This window comes from Ovis aries, chromosome 23 (assembly GCF_016772045.2).
Source record: "Ovis aries strain OAR_USU_Benz2616 breed Rambouillet chromosome 23, ARS-UI_Ramb_v3.0, whole genome shotgun sequence".
NCBI classification, from domain to species: Eukaryota; Metazoa; Chordata; class Mammalia; order Artiodactyla; family Bovidae; genus Ovis; species Ovis aries.
The window spans coordinates 21,497,958-21,520,190 of record NC_056076.1 but is presented as its reverse complement, the minus strand read 5'-3'; the positions used below and the strand labels follow the sequence as shown (position 1 = coordinate 21,520,190).

Genomic DNA, 22,233 nt, shown 5'->3' with positions numbered 1-22,233 from the left:
AATACCATCAAAAGCATAAAATATTTGGAATAAATTTCATAAAAGACATGTAAGCCCTATACAGTGAAAACAACTAAACATTGCAAAAATAAATTAAAGACCTAAATAAATGGAGCTATAGACTACATTTATGGATTTAAATTCAATATTGCTAAGATATTAATTCTCCCCACAATGATCTTCCTACAACTCAATGTAAAAAGGCTTCTTATAGAAATTGGCAGGACAATTCTAAAATGTATGTGGAAAAGACAAGAATTTGCAATAGACAAAGCTGGAAAAGTGGGACAAACCTGGAGCGCTTACACTCCCTAACTTCAGTTTATTATAGAATTATAGAAACTATGACAGTATGGTGGACTTCTCTGGTGGTACAGTGGATAAGAATCCGTCTGCCAATGCAGGGGACATGGGTTCAATCCCCGGTCCAGGAAGATCCCACATGCTGCTGAGCAACTAAGCCTGTGTGCCACAACTACTGAGCCTGCCAGCTGCAACTACTGAAGTGTGCACTTAGAGCCTTTACTCTGCAACAAGAGAAGCCACTGCAATGAGAAGCCCGTGAACCACAACGAAGAGTAGCCCCTGCTCACGGCAATGAGAGAAAGCCCAGGCGCAGTGACAGAGACCCAGCACAGCCAAAAATTATTAAATAAATACATACATAAACAAAGATAAATAAATACGCTATGTGTTCTATTAAATTAAAAGACAGTATGGTATCTCCACAAGGGTAGACAAATAGATCCATACAACAGACTAGAAAGTCTAGAAATATACCAACAGCTAATGATCAATTGGTTTTGACAACGGTATTAGATAAAGTCAGTGCAGGAAGGCAAGTCTTTACAACGAATGTTGCTGAAACTACTACCACCCCTCCCTTATACTACACAAAAATTAATTTGAGATGGCTCATTGACCTAAACATCAAAATGAAATTACCAACTGTTTAGAAGAAAATATAGGAGAATATCTTACGATTTAGGGCTAGATGAGCAATAACCATACAAAGAAACACAAAAATTAACAAATTAGGTTTCATCCAAATTAAAACTTCTGTTCATTAAAAGACATCATTAAGAAAATACTTAGTTAAGATTTTTATTAAGAATATATAATAAACTCATACAATTTGATAACAAAAATGAAGACAACTTTTCAAGTGGGCAAGATGTGAAAAGATACTTCACAATGGTAGTCATACCTATGGCCAGTAAGCACATGAAAAGTATTCAATATCATTATTCACCACTCAAGTGAATCCTGAAGACACAAAGAGATACTAATCTACGTCCATTACAGTGGTTCAAAAGTTAAAAGACTGACAATACCAAATATTAGCAAACTGTATCGAACTCTCATACACTCTTGATGAGAATTCAAAATGGTGCAAATACCTTGGAAAAACATTTGGGCCATTCTTATAAAGTTAAACAGGCTGTTTGAAATTCTGCTCTTTTTTATTGTAGGAAAAGTGAAAACATTGGCTACAAAAAGACTTGTATAAGAATGTTAATTACAGCTCTATTTTTGATAGACAAAAACTGGAAACAGTCCAATGTCTATCAACAGGTGAATGAATAAAAAAGTGCAGTGTAACTATAAAATGGAATATAACCCAGCAAAAAAAGCAATAAAAGAAGTACATACTATTTCTTTCCATTAATGTGAAGTTTTAGAAAGTCATAACTAATCTATGTGAAAAGTGTTTATTATTGTATGAAAGTGTTTGTTATTGTATGAAATTCTGGAAAGGTAAAATTAAAATATGGTAAGAAGAAGAAGGAGAGGGAGGGGAAGGGAAATGGGAGGGAGAAGAAGGAAGGGCTTCCCTCATAGCTCAGTTGGTAAAGAATCTGCCTGCAATGCAGGAGATCCTGGTTCAATTCCTGGGTTGGGAAGATCCCCTGGAGAAGGGAAAGACTACGCACTCCAGTTTTCTGGCCTGGAGAATTCCATGGACTATAGTCCATGGGGTCACAAAGAGTTGGACACAGCTGAGTGATTTTAACTTCACTTCAAGGAGAAGGAAAGTGGTGGCCTCTTTGAGGGGCAACTGACAGGGAAAGATCACTTGGGGGACTAGGGGGACTCCTGGGATGCTGGAAATCTTGATAGTCTGTGATTCATCTTCCAAGGGGCTGGAAACATTCTATATCTTGATGGGAGAATATTCATTTTAAGTTGTACATGTAAGATTTATACATTTCAACATGCCTTTAAGAATGTTTAAAATTACTATAATTGAAGGGGGTAGAGAAAGGCAGAGATGGCACAAGAATGCTGAGAGTTGCTGTGTAATGGAAGTATGAAGGTTCATTATATTATGGTGATTATTTTGTATAAGATTGAGATTTTTCATGATAAAAAATTTAAATCAATAAATAAACATAACAAACTCACTGCCCACAATTGTCAACTCATGGCCCATCTTCAACCCCCTTCAATTTCGTTTCCTTCCAGTATGATTTTGCAGCAAATCCATACTGAGGCCCTGCTCTGTTGCCAGGGTCTACACTGGGGTCTGCACAAACAGCAACAGAAAGGACAGACCGAGTCCTGCTGTCAAGGTATTCAGGAAGAGGCCAGGTAACCCATGAATGAATAAAGCAATTTCAGATAGTGAGGTTACTATGACAGTAAAAACTAGTAATGGCAGAGAGTGACTTGATGGGTGGTCCAGAAGCAGCTCTCTTTTGGGGTGGTCAAAGAATGCCTTTCTGAGAGAGTGATGTCTGAGACGAAATTGAATGAGGAGGAAAAGTAGCTGTGGGGAGGATCCTCATTCAAAGCCAAGGGACTGGGGTGGATCTGAGCAGACCATGTTAAGTGATAGAGAGAAAGCTGGCATGGCAGGAGCAGTACTGAGTCCCTGGTAGCTCAGCTGGTAAAGAATCCCCCAGAAATGCAGGAGACTCTGGTTTGATTCCTGGGTCAGGAAGATACACTGGAGAAGAGATAGGCTACCCACTCCAGTATTCAAGGGCTTCCCTGATGGCTCAGATGGTAGAGAATCCGCCTGCAGTGTGGGAGACCTGGGTTCGATCCCTGGGTTGGGAAGATTCCCTGGAAGAGGGCATGGCAACCCACTCCAGTGTTCTCGTCTGGAGAATCCCGTGGTCAGAGGAACCTAGTGGGCTACAGTCCATGGAGTCGCAGAGTCCGACACGACTGAGCACCTAAGCACAGCACAGGTGAGACGAGGTGAGGTCTGAGGTGGGGCACTGACCAGCCACGTGGGCCCTGGAGAGGATGCCAGTTCCAAGTGCAATGAGGAGCTTGCAGAGGACACTCCAGGTCCCCCCAAATGATTTACAGTTTAAGAAGGTCACTGCCAGGTGAAGAATGGACTGGGAGAAAGGAAGCAGGAAAAGAATGTTGGGGGCCAAGGTAGGAGTGCAAACAAAAGAAGAGAGGGTGGCCAAGGTGTGGGGAGAGGTGTGCAGTGTTGGGATTTGTGGAGCATGGGGAGCCACTACAGGGGTTGGGAAGAGGAAGCAGGTTCTTGGTGGGGCCGAGAAGGAAGGAGACTGGGCGGGAGGGCCGGTTGTGGGGGAAGCCAAGGGTGCCTCTGGGCCCCATGACGCCTGAGAAGACAAGTTGTGATGCAAGTAAAGGTCCTGCCTGAAGGACTGGGATACAGGAGTGCAGTGCTCAGAGCAGACAGAGGAACAGCTGAAAGACAGTGCGCTGCGGGCCAGAAGAACGCATGCACATGCACGTAGAGCGTGGTCCTCCTCTTCTGCCTCCCTGGCTAGTGAAAGAGATGAAAGGACCCTGACCCAGGGGAGGGGTTGGATCACTGGGTCAGGAAGAGAAGGGAATGGCAACCCACTCCAGTACTCTTGCCTGGAGAACCCTACAGACAGAGGAGCCTGAAGGGCTATAGTCCCTGGAGTCGCAAAGAGTTGGACACCACTGAGCGACCAAGCACGGAGCATTAAACAGATAAAAGAATCTAGAAGTAGCTGCAACTTTATTTTAAAAAATTCATACATCTCTCTGGGTCATCACCGTGCACCAGCCCCAAGCATGCTGTATCCTGTGTCGGACATAGACTGGCGATTCGATTCTTACATGATGTTATGGGGAGGGAAGTGGGAGGGGGGCTTATGTTTGGGAACTCATGTACACCCGTGGTGGATTCAAGTCAATGTATGGCAAAACCAATACAGTATTGTAAAGTAAAATAAAGTAAAAATAAAAATTTTAAAAATAAATAAATAAATAAATAACTCATACAGAGAAACTGTCATTTCACCTATGCCATGGAGTGGTGAGGATTACATGAATTCACAGAAATAAGATGCTTTAAAAAGCGCCTGGCACATATTCAGTGTTCACTGCATATTTTTTTAAGCTTCAATTCCAGAAGAAAAAGACTAGCCAGTAAGGAATCTTTGCATATCTGGGATCTTTGTCCATCTGGAAAACAATTCAGTTAGATGCTCTACCTCATACTTACGCAAAAATATATTTCATATGGATTAAAGATGCACATGGAAGAAATCAAGCTAGACAAGTATGAGAAAAACATTTGGATGAATAGTCAGTTGTCTAGCTTCAGCATGATAAAGGAGGCCTATGGTTTTTCCAGTGGTCATGCATGGATGTGAGAGTTGGACTGTGAAGAAAGCTGAGCACCGAAGAATTGATGCTTTGGAACTGTGGTGTTGGAGAAGACTCTTGAGAGTCGCTTGGACTGCAAGGAGATCCAACCAGTCCATCCTAAAGGAGACCAGTCCTGGGTGTTCATTGGAGGGACCGATGCTGGAGCTCCAGTACTTTGGCCACCTCACGCGAAGAGTTGACTCATTGGAAAAGACCCTGATGCTTGGAAGGATTGAGGGCAGGAGAAGAAGGGGACAACAGAGAATGAGATGGCTGAATGGCATCACCGACTCGACGGACATGAGTTTGGGTGAACTCCGGGAGTTGGTGATGGACAGGAAGCCTGGCATGCTGTGATTCATGGGGTCACAAAGAGTCGGACACAACTGAGTGACTGAACTGAACTGAACTGAACTGAATACATACTGTTGGAGAAAGAAATGGCAACCCACTCCACTATTCTTGCCTGAAGAATTCCATGGACAGAGGAACCTAGCAGGCTACAGTCCACGGGGTCGCAAAGAGTCGGACACGACTGAGCGACTTCAATTTCACTTTCACTTTCACTTTAAAGCTATACAGAAAACCCAGACTGACTCATGAAGAGTCTAACCACATAAAAAATCTTGGGGGAAAAATGCTATAAACCTTCCAAGGATAAAAGTTAAGTAAGGAGCTGGATCTTGCGCGTACAGATGGCATCACCTGGAATTTGAGAAGCTGCACAAGGGTATCGGAGGCCTGACAATAGCCAAGAACAAACTAAGAGGGGAGAAGTCCAGAAATGTATTCCACATAGCCAGCCAAAAAAGCTTTAAGGTTAAAAATAAAGTAAAACCAGTTACCACTAACCTTAAGAAGATAAACATTGTGAATGATGAAAAAGTTAACAGAGTGAATAAAGCTTTTATAGATGTACAAAAGGAACTGGCAAACTTCTCAAAAGGCCTTTCCCTTGATCCCCTACAGAAACAACTGATATCTCAGCAGTGTCATGAAAACGTACCAGTTAATGTTGATGAAGCTAGAAGATTAATGGCTCACTTGTAATACACCGATGATGCATCAAATTCCCCAAAAATACCAATAAATTTAATCTTTTATACAAGAAAAAAAAAGTAAGGAAACATTGCATCATAAATGACAAGCAGAGGATGAATTTCACCAAAATACAAAGATTCCCAGAAACTAATAAACAACTCACTGAAGATTTCTTTCCACAAAAGAAAATGCAAACCATCAAGAAATGAATGAAAAGAGGCTTTATTTCAGTGGTATTTAAGTAAGCTAATAACCTTCACCTTTTCACCTATTCAATTTGACCCAGCTTTCTCAGATATTGATGCTGAGAGTGTGAATTGCTACAATCTTTCTTGGATGATCTAGGAAATTAAAATATGGATATTATTCCACTCAGTAATTTCTCTTTTAGGAATTCAGACAAAGGAAATAAAAAGCATTAGCATATACAAGATATTTGCTGCTGCACTATCAGAGCTAGTAAAGCACTGAAAAAAACTGAATGTTCATCAATAGGAAAATGGTTAAATAAATTATGGTTCATTACATTTTGTCATATTGTCAGCTATTAAAAGCACATGCGAGTATGTGTGTGTATATATATATGCATATATATATCTCTTCAGCATACTGGAGAGATGTGTATGACTTGTTGTTAAGGAAAAAGACAAGTAATGTGGTAAAGGACTAATATTCTACTTTTGGTTTTTGCTTTTTGTATATGTCTTGTTTTGTTGTTGCTGGGTATGTGGTAATGGTGTTTGGGGATATTTATATATTCATATGGGCATTCCAGGTGGCACTAGTGGTAAAGAACCCACCTGCCAACGCAGGAGACATAACAAAGAAGCAGTTTTGACCCCTGAGTTAGGAAGACGCCCTGGGGGAGGGCATGACAACCCCCTCCAGTACTCTTGCCTGGAGAATCCCATGGACAGAGGAGGCTGGTGGGCTATAGTCCATAGGGTCACAAAGAGTCAGACATGACTGAAGTGACTTAGCATGCATGCATGTATTCATACATGTGCTTGTGTGTGTAATGGCACAGGAGAAGAGACTCAACTGCCAGTGTTGATCATCTCACAGAAATAGGGTGGAAATGTGGGAAGAGCATATGTAATAACTTTTCTTCTGAAAAATTAAAATCTGGTGTTAAATAGATACTTTCTCTTTACAAACTTTTGCATCATGTGACTTCTTTCTGAACTTAAAAACGAAGGATAAATAAGAGTCTAATATCCAGAATATGGATACTGGTGGCTGGTCATGGCAGCCCACTGTAGTATTCTTGCCGGTAGAATCCCATAGACAGAAGAGCCTGGTGGGCTACAGTCCATATGTTTGCAAAGAGAGGGCTAGTTGAAGCAACTTAGCACACACGCATGCATCCAGAACACATTTTTTAAAACTGCAACAACTCAACAACAAAAAGCAAACAATCCAATTAAAAACTGGACAAAGAACTGGAACAGACATTTCTTCAAAGATATACAAATTGCCATCAACACATGAAACGATGCTTAACATCATTATGCAAATCAAACCCACAAAGAGATGTCACTTCACACTTGTTGGTGAAGATGTGGAGACGTTGGAATCCTTGTTAAAAATGGGATTACAGTATGACCCAACAATTACACTGCTAGGTATAAATCCAAAAGAATAGAAACTAACACACCTTCAAGTTCACAGCAGCAGTATTCACAATAGCCAAAAAGCAGAAATAGCTCACATGTCCATCAATGACTGAAGAGATAAAATAGGTGCCAATCCTAAAGGAAATCAACCCTGAATGTTCATTGGAAGGACTGATGCTGAAGTTGCAATATTTCGGCCACCTGATGTGAACAGCCAACTCATTGGAAAAGACCTTGATGTTGGGAAAGATTGAAGGCAGGAGAAGGGGATGCGAGAGGATGAGATGGTTGGATGGTATCAATGAATCAATGGACATGCACTTGGGCAAACTCTGGGAGATGGTGAAGGACAGGGAGCCCTGGTGTGCTGCAGTCCATGGGGTAGCAAAGAGTCGGACACGACTTGGTGACAACATATATACACTTCAGTTCTGTTCAGTTCAGTCATTCAGTGGTGTCTGACTCTCTGCGACCCCATGAATCACAGCACGCCAGGCCTCCCTGTCCATCACCATCTCCCGGAGTTCACTCAAACTCACGTTTATCACTTATCAGCCATGCATCCTCAGGCAAACAACTTATCTTTCACTGCCTCAATTTCTTTATTCACTGAAAGGTATGGTATGGAATGGCATGCTCAGTCGTGTCTGACTCTTTGCGATTCCATGGACTGTGGCCCTCCAGGCTCCTCTGAGTCGGTGATGCCATCCAGCCATCTCATCCTCTGTCGTCCCCTTTTCCTCCTGCCCCAAATCCCTCCCAGCATCAGAGTCTTTTCCAATGAGTCAGCTCTTTGCATGAGGTGGCCAAAGTACTGGAGTTTCAGCTTTAGCATCATTCCTTCCAAAGAATACCCAGGGCTGATCTCCTTTAGAATGGACTGGTTGGATCTCCTTGTAGTCCAAGGGACATTCACTACTCAGCTATAAGAAGGAATGAAGTTCTGATATATAATACAAAGTGTATGAACCTCAAAAACACTATACTAAATGGAAGAAGCCTCACCTGAAAGATCTCATGTATGATTCCATTTACTTGAGGTTGGTGGCTCAGTGATAAAGAATCTGCCTGCTAATGTAGGGGACATGGGTTCCATCCCCGGAGCGGAAAGATCTCACATGCTGTGGAGCAACCAAGCCCCAGCATCACAATTACTGAGCTCATCTGCCTCACCTGAAGTGGACAGAACCTAGAGCCCATGCTTGGCAACAAGAGAAGTCACCGCAACGAGAAGCAAGAGCATGGGAAGCAGAGAGCCGCACCCTCCACTTCCCCACTCCCTGCAACTAGAGAAAAGCGTATGCAGCAATGAGGACCCAGCACCGCGAAAAATAAAACAAATTTTAAAAAGCGTTATCAGCGGTTGCCAGGGGCCGAGAGGGAGGGGACAACGGGGAATAACCTCCTAGCTTCCCCTACGCTGATACAACTGTTTCCAAACTAGTAACAGTGCAACATTGCAATCGTACTACACATCACTGAGCTGTGTAGTTAGCCTTAAAATGGCCAACGAGTTAGGTGAATTTCACTTCAATTAAAAACAAAATAATAATAATAATAATAATAAAGATAAGCTCGTTAGCGCCCCTGCCAAGAGCAGGCTGAACTGGAGACCCCAGCGGCCCCCTTGTTGGCCCCGCATCCGCCCGCCGCGGCCCAGGTCAGGACCCGGGCTCCCAAGTCTAGAGACGACGGTGCTGGAGGCGGGCGCACCCTCGGCTCCCGACACTGCCAACCCAGCCCAGTCAAGTTACTCGGCTCAGGCTCCCATGTGATGTGATCCTCAGACTGAAATATCTGCCTGCCATTCCGGAGACCCAGCTTCGATCCCTGTGTCGGGAAGATCCCCTGGAGAAGGGAATGGCAACCCATTGCATGGACAGAGGAACCTGGTGGGCTACAGTCCATAGTCTCTCAAACAGTGGGACGCGACTGAGCGATTAACGCTTTCACTTGACTTCCAGCCCTCGGGGACCAGGCGGAACCCAGGGGCGGGGCCAACGGCGGCGGAAGGGTCGGCCCCCGGACGCTAGCCCGGACGCGGAGGGACCGGAACCCTTCAGCCGAGGGTGCCTGGCTCCGGAGGACGGTCGGATCCGGATGTCAAAGTACGCCGCTTTAGGAAGCCGGCTTCCGGAGTCTCATTTTTGCAACCGGGTCTCTGCGGCGTGGGATATCGGCGGGAATGAGGCAGAAGCACTACCTTGAGGCCGCGGCGTGGAAACTACGAGACAGCTGCCCGGGCCAGGCCCGCTACCTCCTGTAAGAGAGGAGGGAGGGGAAGCGGGAGGCGAGCGGCAAGCGGGTGTGTCCCGTCCCTTACGAGTGTCTGTCTCTTTTGCAGCTGGGCCTACAGCTCGTCACACGGTAAGGAGGACGCCCGTTGGTTGTGGGTCGGGCTCTAGTGGCCCCGCTCCCTCCCTTCCGCACAACGAACCAGATGATCCAGAGAAATGTGATCGACCCACAGCCATTATAAACCCCCCTCCAGAGGCTTCTTAGTTCCGTAAAAAAAAGGAATGCCTTAACATGCCTTACCTTGTCTGACCTTTTATTGGCATTTGACACAATTCATCAATCTACTCGAAATAGTTTCTTCACTTGGCTTCCAGATCTTCACCGAGTTCAGCTCCTGCCTCTTTAGCCAGTACTTCTTGATCTGCTTTATTGGCGCCTCCTTCTCCACCCTCCAAATGATGGAGTGTCCCAGGACTCAGCCCTTGGACGTCTTTTCTACCTACGCCCAATTCCTTGATGATAGTTTTTCATGCAGTCTTACGGGTTTTAAATTCTTCGTACTGAGGACTTCCAAACTTATATCCCAGTTCAGACTGCTCCCCTGAATCCTAGACTCATCCAGATGCCTTGACAACTTTTTTTGAATGTCACATTAGGCGAAAACTCGAGGTTTATCTCCCAACAGGACAACCCCCCTTCCCCAGTTCTTCCCATTTTAGTAACCAAAGTGAAAGTGGAGAGTGAAAATGTTGGCTTAAAGCTCAACATTCAGAAAACGAAGATCATGGCATCTCATCCCATCACTTCATGGGAAATAGATGGGAAACAGTGGAAACAGTGACAGACTTTTTTTTTGGGGGGGGGGGGCTCCAAAATCACTGCAGGTGGTGATTGCAGCCATGAAATTAAAAGACGTTTACTCCTTGGAAGAAAAGTTATGACCAACCTAGATAGCATATTCAAAAGCGGAGACATTACTTTGCCGACTAAGGTCCGTCTAGTCAAGGCTGTGGTTTTTCCAGTGGTCATGTATGGATGTGAGAGTTGGACTGTGAAGAAGGCTGAGCGCTGAAGAATTGATGCTTTTGAACTGTGATGTTGGAGAAGACTCTTGAGAGTCCCTTGGACTGCAAGGAGATCCAACCAGTCCATTCTGAAGGAGATCAGCCCTGGGATTTCTTTGGAAGGAATGATGCTACAGCTGAAACTCCAGGACTTTGGCCACCTCATGTGAAGAGTTGACTCACTGGAAAAGACTCTGATGCTGGGAGGGATTGGGGGCAGGAGGAGAAGGGGACGACAGAGGATGAGATGGCTGGATGGCATCACGGACTCGATGGACTTGAGTCTGAGTGAACTCTGGGAGTTGGTGATGGACAGGGAGGCCTGGCGTGCTGCAATTCATGGGGTCACAAACAGTCGGACATGACTGAGCGACTGAACTGAACTGAACCTCATCCTTAAGATTCATTTAGCCCAAAAATCTAGGAGCCACTCTTGTCTCACTAACAGCCTTCCTCCCCAGGACAATATGCCAGCAAATCCTGTTGGCTTTAAAATGTATCCAACATCTAGCCACGTCTTTCCACATCCCTCTTACCACCCTGTCCAAGCCATCAGTTTCTCTCCTGAATTATTGCCAACAGCTCCCATGCATCTCTGCAGTCCAGACTCAATCCAGCAGTCAGTGTGAGCCTAACAGAAACCTAAGCTAGATTCATGTCAGTTCTCTGCTACAAACTCTGAAATGACTGTCCACCTCAGTAAAAGTGAAGATCCTTATGAGTCCACAGGTGTACCTATGTCATAGGTCGCATTACCTCTTTGAGCTGCTCTCCCTTTTTTTCACTGAACTTCAACCACTGCCAGGCGCCCATGTTGTGTCATGGCCTTTGCAACTGCCCTTCCAGTACCTGGAAGTCTTACCTCACCTAAGTCTTACCTTACCTACTTGGATTCCTTCCTCATTTCCTTCTGGTCTCTTGAAAATGTCACCCCACAAAGCCTTCCGTGGCTTCCCTATTTAAGATAATAGCAGCTATATCAGCAATCCACATTCTCCTTTCGTCTTTTTTCTCCCAAGCACTTAACATTTGGCATTGTGTTCACTGTCTCTCTCCATGAATTGTGCTCTGTTCACCATGGTATCTCCCACAACCAGTGCTTGGCATATAACAGTCTCTCAGTGTGAATGAATTTTACACTTTTCAGAGCTAAGTTACAAGCATTGTCCTTAGCTTTTCAATAGTGCTATTCCTAGCACTTAACACAGGACTTACCCCTAAATATTTAGGGTGTACCCACCTTCCTTTTTAGCAACATTACCTTCACACTTCACCTTTCCCTAAATAACCATGCTTGCTTTTTTCACTGTGGTTGTACTCAAAAGCCCTTTACCAATAACAGATGCCTTTTCCAAATACAGTTAAGAGTTTATACTCATCTACAATGACCTTTATCAAGCCTCTTTGAAATGTTTCTAGCTAGTCTATATAGAGTTTAATAATTTTCAGGGCATTTTAATCATATTCTGTTACAGTTCTTACCAGTCTTACCTTCATTTCCCTAGGGCTCCCCATGAACATGAATTCTATAAAGATAGCAACTCCTTTTCTTCCATATTTATGTCTCCAGCCTAGCATGGTAGATGGTCAGTGAATGCTTTCTTGATTGCATAAAGGGCCTGGGGCAAGTCTGTTGTCCTGTTACCTTGTACTGCAGACAAAGCCCAGCTCACAACCACAAAACTGTGCTGATTGTTTAAAAAAGAAAAGTCACAATATTGTTATTTCATGATAAATGTGTTTGTAAAATTTGTGAGACTTACAGCCTTTTTTCACTTGGTAGCAATAATGAACAACATAGCAAAGAGTGGCTCAGTTCAGCCGCTCAGTTGTGTCTGACTCTGCAACCCCATGGACTGCAGCACGCCAGGTTTCCCTGTCCATCACCACCTCCCAGAGCTTGCTCAAACTCATGTCCATCGAGTCAGTGATGCCATCCAATCATCTCATCCTCTCTTGTCCCCTTCTTTCCCCTTCACATCTTACTGTTGAGCACAATTATTTTCACATCAGCATCAGGGTCTTTTCAGATGAGTCAGTTCTTCACATCAGGTGGCCAAAGTTTTGGAGTTTCAGCTTCAGCATCAGTCTTTCCAGTGAATGTTCATGATTCATTTCCTTTATGATTGACTGGTTTAATCTCCTTGCAGTCCAAGGGACTCTCAAGAATCTTCTCCAACACCACAGTTCGAAAGTATCAATTCTTTGGCACTCAGCTTTCTTTATAGTCCAACTCTCACATCCATACATGACTACTGGAAATACCAGATGGACCTCTTTTGGCAAAGTAATGTCTGCTTTTTAATATGCTGTCTAGGTTGGTCAGATTTTCTTCCAAGGAGCGAGCATCTTTTAATTTCATGGCTGCAGTCACCATTTGCAGTGATTTTGGAGCCTCAAAAAATAAAGTCTGTCACTGTTTCCCCATCTATTTGCCATGAAGTGATGGGACTGGATGCCATGATCTTAGTTTTCTGAATGTTGAGTTTTAAGCCACTTTTTTCACTTTCTTCTTTCATCAAGAGACTCTTTAGTTCTTGTTTGCTTTCTGCCATAAAGATGGTATCATCTGCATAACTGAGATTATTGATATTTCTTCTGGCAATCTTGATTCCAGCTTGTGCTTTATCCAGCCTGGCATTTCGCATGATGTGAAAAAGGGTGGGGACTTAACTTATCTGTTGCTAAAAAGAGTGACTCGATAGAACTATATTGTTTTGTAAAATAAATTATTGCCGATTTATCTTTGTAGATTCTTATATTTTGAGTTTTGCTTAAGGAAAATTTGTATTTGCTCATATTAAATAATATACTCTTTTGCATTTATAATATTGATAGTTTGTGGTAACAGAATACTCTGATTTGCTGACTTTTGGGTTTTACTTGTGTAATTTTAGATGATAAAAGCACTTTTGAAGGAACATGTCCATACTGTTTCCAGTTGCTTGTTCAGGATAAATCTCGAGTGCGCCTCAAACCCAAGCCCAAACTGACACCGAGGATACAGAAACTTCTGAATAGAGAAGCAAGAAATTATACACTCAGTTTTAAAGAAGCAAAAATTCTGAAAAAGTACAAAGACTCCAAAAGTGTGCTGGTAAGATTTCAATTCCATTATGTATAAGTAAACTAGACTTTTCTTTCACTTATGATAAGGTTAAGAATTAGCCTGAATATAACTCAGAGGTTTGTAGTAGTATATTTAGATTGTCAAAATATATATATAAGATTTTTTTCTAGTGATTACTGTTTCATCAAGAGTACAGCTTAGTTTTGTTTTTCAGTGTTACCTAAAACCAAACATAATGAACTCTCAATGCCCAGATCTTACTGTTGAGCACAATTATTTTCACAAATTTGAGGATTTCTTGAGCTCACCAGTGTGACATCATCCGAACTGCAGTTACCACTAAATATTTTCAGCTAATGGTCCTTTTCTTCAGACACAGTAAACTGTATTAGGTACACATAAGGAAAGAGCGTAAAGTATTAGGTACCAGTGTCATTTCTTCAGTCACCCCCTCCATGTCAGAGTATGTATTTAGGTTTATGTCCAACAGAGATAAGTGTGTCTTATGTTCATTCATCAAACATTTATTGAGAATCTTACATTATGCCAAACAGTGTTATATATTGGAGATGTAAAGTAGAATAAAACAACCAAATTAAATTACTTATGGTTTACTATGTAGCAACCAGTATTAGATACACTTTATGTGCATGTTCTGTGTTAAACATTTATCAACTATTCCAGTGCCTGGTTACTAGGCACTGTGCTGGGCACGGTGGACACTGTGACAGATTAGGTCTGGCCTAAGACCTAACAACTTGGATTGGAACTGCCATATTTAGGAGATTACCATTGTTGGACAGGTAAGTGCATTTTCATAAAGCAACTTAAACCTCTGTGAATGCATTTTTACCTGCTCATGAACATTAGAGTACTTCTCATAAACTAGTTTGTTAATTTTGTTGAGGCCTGGGCCGAATCTGGTGCCTTGTGAGTCAGATGTGTAGAAGAGCATTTAGCTATAAAATGGACCATGTCTTGAACAATGAATCCTGAAAAGAAAGTCAACCTCTATTCCTAATGAAGTGAAGAAGGATGAGAATGTGAGAATTCCTGTGCCTGGTTTTATAAATTACTTTAGACTTGTATTTATATATAGATTCACTAAGGGTCTGAAGGAGTCAATTATTTTCAGTGATATTTTGCCATATTTTATTGGGAAAAGGCTTGGAATTTTTCTGCCAAAAAAAAGTTGCAAAATGTTATAAAGGTATAAATGCCCAGATACTAAAGGGTGCCTTACATATAAGAATTTAATGAATATACAGTTTATTGGATTAAATTATAAGGAGAAATAAGACTCACTGTTTCTTCTTTTTGTGGCAGTTGATTACTTGTAAAACATGCAACAGAACAGTTAAACATCATGGGAAAAGCAGAAGCTTTTTGTCAGCAGTGAAGAGCAATCCTACCACTCCTATGAGTAAACTCAGCCTGAAGACCCCAGAGAGAAAGACTCCAAGTTCTGCAAACCTAAATCATATGTCTGGTTCCAAAGGCAAGAGCCCAGCATTGATTTTCAGGTATGTTAATCCATTAAGCTATATAAATAGCCATTGCTAACCCCTGAGTTCTAATTTCTCTGTATAAGAAACACTCCCTGAAACTGCCATGCAGTTGAGGAAGTCATCACTGCACTGACTTCCAGGTGTGTTCCTCTACATCCAACCTCTCCCTGGGCCCGTTCCCAGCTGCCTCTTAAATATATCCACTTCCCACCCCTGCATGTCGCTAGAGGTAACCACTCAAACCTGCCCCTCCTCCTAAGTTTCCTTAATCTGTAAATGAACATGCCCTTCTAGACATTCTGACCTGAAATGGTCGGTGCAGTTGACAGTCCTGCTGCCTCTGTCTGGGCCCAGTCACCGGTTTCTATCCATCCTGCCCCCAAGGTGTTTGCACCTGTCCTCTCCTTTTCCTCCGTGCTGCTGCTGTCTGTTCAGGTCATTATTCATCCTTTGCCACAATTACTACAATAATTCCCTGAGTCTTCCTGCTTCTAGTTTCAAACCCTTCTAGTCCAATATTTATTGAAAAACACAGTTCTGATTAGAAAAACACAGTTCTGATTAGAAGCCTGTGGTACCTCACTCTGTGCATATGAAAGACATAAACCCATAGTGGCATGGGTTTCAGCCCCCACTACCTGGCACCAATCTGTCTGCCTATCACTTGCCTTAATTCATCCTTTGTGTCACCAAGACAACCAGTCAGGGTTGACTTTCCTGCTCTAAACCTTTATTTTCTGCAGTTTCCCCTGTCAGAAACTCAACAGAGTAGGGATTTGTGAAATGATGTGAAGTTAACTATGTGACTGGGCACATGTTTTATTTTCAGTAATCCTCAATACTCTATTCATTATGCTGATGAACAAATTTAACTCTGTACTAACTGTGAAAGGAATTTTAAACATTTTTATTACAGAAGAGTCTGGTAGCTTCTTGAAATTAAATAACAAAATTCAGCAAGGACTAGATTATTTCTGCTTATTAAAATTGAGGTTTTTATATGAGGATTGACATTTAAAATTTCAAGTCAGTTTTCTCTGTATTCCTGATTATTTTGGTGTTTGATATGATAGGAATTCATCGTGAAAGTTTCTACTTACAGGATATATGCAGATAAAAGAAAATTTGGAATATTTAAAATAATTCACTTGCATTTAGACCAGACTGCATAATAGGTATATGCAGGAAAGAGAAAGTTATCATGTTTATCATGGTTGGGGAGTCAGAAAAGGGATGAGATTGACAAACCCCAAATATTATTTGGGGGTTGAACACACTTGGAGAGAATGAAGTGGAAGGAGGCATAAATACACACATACCAGAAGGGGAATTGTTTATTCAGTGAAATTTATAGAGAGTACCCTCTGTGCTTGGCTCTGCTAAAAAGCACTGGAATATACAGTTAGCCATACAAAATATCTGCCCTCTAGAGCTCACCTTGTATAAGGGTGAAAATACAACAGAATGGTACCTGTATGCATAGGTTGAGATTTTTCACTTTTGAGAAAGAAAGTGGTCTTGAGCTGTGAACTAAAAAATGTTTTTGCAGTCCTTGCTTAGAATTATGAATTTTGATGTCAGTCTTACAAGGAACTCAGTCCTAATGAGACTTTGCCTTTAGCTTCCTCTTTCAGGTATGAAAGAAGCTTCTAGACACACCCCTTATATCTCCTAAATGTTGCCATTAGCTTGTTTAGTGAGATTTTTTTTTTAACAAACTGGGAATGACTTTGCTGGGTACAGCTACTGCTCATGTATGGCCGTAATTATTACAGAAGGGTAGAGAATGATTATAGTAGTAGGTATCTAGGCTAAGTAGGAGGAACTGCTCTCTGTCTGTATATCTAAGTGTGGCTTTATGTTTTTTTTTTTTTTCAGAACACCTGCATCTGGACAGTCAACATCCATTTGTTCCTCAAAGCATGCAAGCAAAACAAAGAAACACTTCTCTCGACTAAAAATGTTGCTTAGTCAGAGTGAATCCAAAAAGAATCCAAAGATGGACTTTAGAAATTTCTTATCTTCTTTGTAAAAGATAGATTATGAAAATAAATGTTTAATGCAATTTCTGAAACTAAGTTAGAAAAACTGCTTTTTAAAAAAGTTACTTATTCTTAAAATAAATGGAAACTCAGGTCCAAGAGCAAACTTTTCTTGGCATTCTTCAGTGTTTGTGGAGAAAATAGCTCCTTGGAATGAAAAAATTAACCATGCCTGCCTCACAGAGTGATTGCAAGGATCAAAAATATATGAAAGGTAAGTAGTAAAGATAAATACGGACAGTGAGTGGTTATATTATGATTTTCTCCTCCCCTAAGTTTTCATGATTTATGTCCTTTTCTTTCATAAGGAAATTGAGACCATTATAAGAGCTCTACTTCCTTTCTAGCTGTCTGTGGCCTTACTGTTAATTCAGAAAAAGTGTACACTATAATGTTTCACTGTAAGTGGCATTTCATTTGCTCTGGTGAATACCTACTATTAGGTCTAAAATTTATATTGGAACATAACACAGTAACTATCTTAGCTTAGTTAAGATAGCTGTCTTAGTTTAGCTATCTTAATATTTCCTGGAACATAGATATGCTTTTTTTAAAATGATAGGCTAGGATTATATTCAACCTGTGTTTTAAAAGCTCTTTAAGTAATTTACTTTATAATCTGTTTCCAAGCCTCTTTGCTACTTAAAAGTTTAAAACTTAAATTTCTTAAGAACATACAGTGAAGAAAGGATAATCTCTTTAGTAAATCGTACTAGGAAAACTGAACAGCTACATGGAAAAAAATGAAACTACTATTATCTCACACCATACATAAAAATTAAAATTAACTCATAGTGAATTAAAGACTTGAATGTTAAGACCTGAAACTATAAAACTCCTAGAAGAAATCATAGGCAATATGCTCTTTAACATCATCTTTGCATTATCTTTCTAGGTATGTCTCTTCAGGCAAGGGAAATAGAACCAAAAATAAATGGGATTACATCAAATTAAAAAGCTTCCATACAGCAAAGGAAACCAATAAAATGAAAACCTACTGAATGGGAGAAGATAGCTGCAAATAATATAGCTGATAAGGAGTTGATAAACTCATATAACTCAACAACAATAAAAATAACCTGTTAAAAAGTGGGCAGACTGCCTTGGGGCCTGGAGATGCCTCCCCTTATGGGCTTAGCCCAGCCGGAGGGGTAGAGGCTTGGAACAGGCAGCAGGGAAAGATCATGTAATCAAGAATTATTTAAACTGTTTGCTGGACTTCATTTACCATTATGATGGGATATAAAAGTTTAAGGGCTTTTGCCAAAAAAAAAATCTATGAACCAGCTCTATACCAGTTCTAATAAATCTGCAAAGACGGGAAAAAAAAAAAAAAAAAAGTGGGCAGAGAAGCTGATGGACATGTTTCCAAAGAAGATATACAGATAGCCAACAGACACATGAAAAGATGTTCAACTTCACTAATTAGGGAAATGTGAATTAAAATCACAATGAAATATCACTTCACACCTATCAGAACAGCCAGGATCAAAAAAGCCAACTGTTGGCAAGGATGTGGAGAAAAGGAAGCCCATGTACACTGTTAGAAATATTAATTGGTGTAGACACTGGAAGATGGAGATTTCTCTAAAAATTAAGGATAGAACTATCATAAGATCCAGTTATCCCACTCCTTGCTATTTGTCCGGAGAATACAAAGACACAAATCTGAGAAGTTATCTGTACCCCCATGTTCATCGTGGCATTATTTATAATAGCCAAGATATGGAAACAACCTAAGTGCTCATCAACAGGTGAAGATTCAAAAAGGTGTTACATATATACAATGAATACTACTATGCATGATTCACATGGAATGCTCAGAATAGGAAAATACCTATAATAGGAATAGATTAATGGTTGCTGAGGGGAAGGGCGGGGGAATGCGGAGTGGACTGATAAATGAGAATAGGATTATTTTTCACAGTGATGCAAATATTCTGGAAAGTTAACAAGAATTTGCTGTATGGCTCAGGAAGCTCAAAACAGGGGCTCTGTATCAATCTAGAGAGGTAGGATGGGGAGGGAGATGGGAGAGGGGTTCAAAAGGGAGGGGATATATGTATACCTATGGCTGATTCATGTTGAGGTTTGACAGAAAACAAAATTCTGTAAAGCAATTATCCTTCAATTAAAAAAAATTTTCTTAAAGAGAGTGAAAGTCACTCAGTCATGTCCAACTCTCTGTGACCCCATGGACTATGGAATTCTCCAGGCCAGAATATTGCAGTGGATATTCCCTTCTCGAGGGGATCTTTCCAACCCAGGGATCAAACCCAGGTCTCCCACATTGCAGACAGATTCTTTACCAGCTGAGCCACCAGGGAAGCCTAAGAGCACTGAATGGAGTGGGTAGCCTATCCCTTCTCCAGCAGATCTTCCCAAACCGGGGTCTCCTGCACTGCAGGCAGATTCTTTACCAGTGGAGCTACCAGGGAAGCTCCCTAAATATTCTGGAATTAGTAGTAATTATTGGGTAACTAAAAACTACTGAATATACTAAAACCCACTGAATTCTACACTTTAAAAGGGTGATTATAACATGTAATTATCTCATTAAAGCTGTTATTTAAAAAATGAAAATAAACATTACCTAAAAATATTACAGTGTATGTTGGCAGCAATGTAAATTGCTAGTATAGAAAAGGATACGTAGGTTCCTAAAAAAAACTAGAAACAGAACTACCATATGATCCAGGAATCCCACTCCTGGCTATCTATCTGGAAAAACTGAAAACACTAATTCGAAAAGATACATGCTCCCCAATGTTCACTATAGCGCTATTTACAATAGCCAAGACATGAAAGCAACCTAAATGCCCATTAAGAGATGACTGGATTAATAAGATATACATACACATACAGATACATATGATGGAATATTAGTCCTGAAAAAGAACAAAAAGATTGCTTGGAGGAGGGCATGGCAACCCACTCCAATATTCTTGCCTGGAGAATCCCATGGATAAAGGAGCTTGCCAGGCTGTAATCCATAGGGTCACACAGAGTCAGACATGGCTGAAACGACTTAGCACGTGTACATGCACTGTTATTTGCAGCAATGTGTATGGACCTAGAGAATATGCTTCATGAAATGTCAGACAAATGATGTATATCACATGTGCAAAATCTAAAAACTAATATAAATGAATGTAAAGCAAACAGACTTATAGAAAATAAACGTGACCAAAGGGGAGAGGAAAGGGGCAAAGGACAAATAAGGGATATGGGATTAAGACAAATTATTATATATAAAATGGATTAGCAATAAGCTATCACAGGGAATTATACCCATGAATCTTGTAATAACCTATAATGGAGTGTATCTGCAAAAATACTGAAAAACTATGTTTAACATCTGAAACAATACTGTATATCAAGTATATTTCAATAAAATTTTTTTTAATATTACAGTGTAGATTGTTGTTAGTCGCTAAGTCATGTCCAACTCTTTTGCAACCCCATGGACTGTAGCCCGCCAGGCCCCTCTATCCATGGGGTCTCCCAGGCAAGAATACTGGAGTAAGTTGCCATTTCCTTCTCCAAGGGATCTTCCTGACCTAGGGATCAAACCTGCATCTCCTGCTTGGCAGGCCAGATTCTTTACTGCTGACAAGCCACCTGGGAGGCCAGTGTAGATACTCTGCACTGGCAGGCAGATGTACCACCACTAAGCCACCAGGGAAGCCCCTACTTGTGTGCTCTTAAAAACAAGTACAGTCTTCTGGTTAAGACTGTCTTTGTGGTCTTGCCCTACAGAACCAGCCTGTGTCATTTACTGACTGTGATCTTTGGCAAATTCTTAAATTTCTCTGTTTCATTATTTCTAAAACGAGGATAATAATACTTACCTCATAAAGGTGCTGTGAGGACTCCATGAGATGGTACCTAGAAGATGGATGGAATATTAAAAGTGCTCAAGCAATTTGTGCTATTATCATAGTTGATCAAAAAATCTTAATATGACCACCAATAAAATAGCTAGATGAATAACAAGATCAACTATTACACTATGGTGGTTGCCCTTTGAATGTGTCTCACTAATGATGGATATAGGCAAATTGTTTTTAATTATATGGACAAAGACACACTTCTTGTCTAAACTTCTTCTCTGAGCCCCTTTTTGACTAGGCCTCATCCTTGGGCTTTGTATTTGGCCTGCCTAGACCAGTTTTAGTGAAAATCCTGCTAAGTCAGTTTAGCAAGAATTCCCCCACCCTCAACATCTGACTTTAGTAATTTTCCATCCACTGACCCTCTCATTTGCTGCTCCATGGCCATAAAGTCCAGCTGCCTTTGGCATAGAGTTGAGCCCCAACTTTCTCCCCTATTGCAATAATTTCAATACCTGTAACAAATGTCCTGAATAAATAAAGGCTTCCCTTCCCTTTAAACAAGTGTTAAATAATTATTTTTCTTTAACAGTATCATCACTTGTCTAATAAATCTTCAGTCTAAGTTCAGTAAGGCAATGTGGTTTTCTAACAAGTGACAGACTGACTTTGGTGACTCCTGTCTTGAGGTGGCATGTAGATAATGGAGGTTAAGCAAAGTCTGATCTATGCATTCATTTCATGAAGTGCAGAAAATCCAAGTGGTTCAGTCTCCGGAAGTTATGTCCAAGAGGTCCTTCTGGCCTCAGCTGGGTCTTCCTGTAATGGCTCTATCCACAGTTGCAAATACAAGATCTATACACACAAGCCTCTCTGGAATAATTCCAAAACATCTTTTACTTTTCTCAAGGACAGAAATTGCAGCAACATGTGTGGAAGCAACATATTCTTTCGTCAACCGGGCATCCCAAAATATTAGTTATAAATCTTGAGTACAACTAGCAATTGTCATTAAAGTTAACAGACAAAAGAGTGGTACAGGTGTTCATATAGCTTTTGATATATTCAATTCAACCTGTCTTTTCAACCTTGTTTTGATATGAAATACTTAAAATTTATCTTTTCACACCTATTAGCATTTTAGAGAACATTTTCTTACTAATTTTAATATGCAACTATACACACACAGCAAATATATATAATTTAT

General features: G+C 41.0%; 2 protein-coding genes across 3 annotated transcripts; both read left to right on the top strand.

Moving 5' to 3' along the window:
- The first annotated feature begins 4,496 nt into the window (after window positions 1–4,496).
- Window positions 4,497–9,346, top strand: LOC101115843 (ribosomal biogenesis factor-like). The gene is made up of 2 exons (XM_027960702.3): window positions 4,497–4,525; window positions 5,310–9,346. The coding sequence occupies exons 1-2, from the start codon at window positions 4,497–4,499 to the stop codon at window positions 5,662–5,664; spliced, it is 384 nt and encodes a 127-aa protein (XP_027816503.1). The 3' UTR covers window positions 5,665–9,346.
- Window positions 9,347–9,420: 74 nt separating this feature from the next.
- On the top strand, window positions 9,421–20,604 carry C23H18orf21 (chromosome 23 C18orf21 homolog). Of its 2 annotated transcripts, XR_009598193.1 has the most exons (6): window positions 9,421–9,533; window positions 9,616–9,638; window positions 13,471–13,670; window positions 14,970–15,166; window positions 17,030–17,407; window positions 18,089–20,604. XR_009598193.1 is itself a non-coding variant. In XM_060405333.1 (5 exons), the coding sequence occupies exons 1-5, from the start codon at window positions 9,457–9,459 to the stop codon at window positions 17,181–17,183; spliced, it is 651 nt and encodes a 216-aa protein (XP_060261316.1). In that variant the 5' UTR covers window positions 9,421–9,456; the 3' UTR covers window positions 17,184–20,604. The 2 variants fall into 2 exon arrangements, 1 of the variants encoding a protein (XP_060261316.1); XM_060405333.1 differs by having other exon boundaries at window positions 17,030–20,604.
- Window positions 20,605–22,233: the final 1,629 nt, after the last annotated feature.

Coding starts and splice junctions, on each gene's coding strand:
- LOC101115843 (XM_027960702.3), top strand. CDS start 4,497: ATGCACATGGAAGAAATCAAGCTAGACAA. Junction 4,526..5,309: donor GAAGAAATCAAGCTAGACAA/GTATGAGAAAAA, acceptor TTGCGCGTACAG/ATGGCATCACCTGGAATTTG.
- C23H18orf21 (XM_060405333.1), top strand. CDS start 9,457: ATGAGGCAGAAGCACTACCTTGAGGCCGCGGCGTGGAAACTACGAGAC. Junction 9,639..13,470: donor GGCCTACAGCTCGTCACACG/GTAAGGAGGACG, acceptor GTGTAATTTTAG/ATGATAAAAGCACTTTTGAA. Junction 15,167..17,029: donor AGCCCAGCATTGATTTTCAG/GTATGTTAATCC, acceptor TTTTTTTTTCAG/AACACCTGCATCTGGACAGT.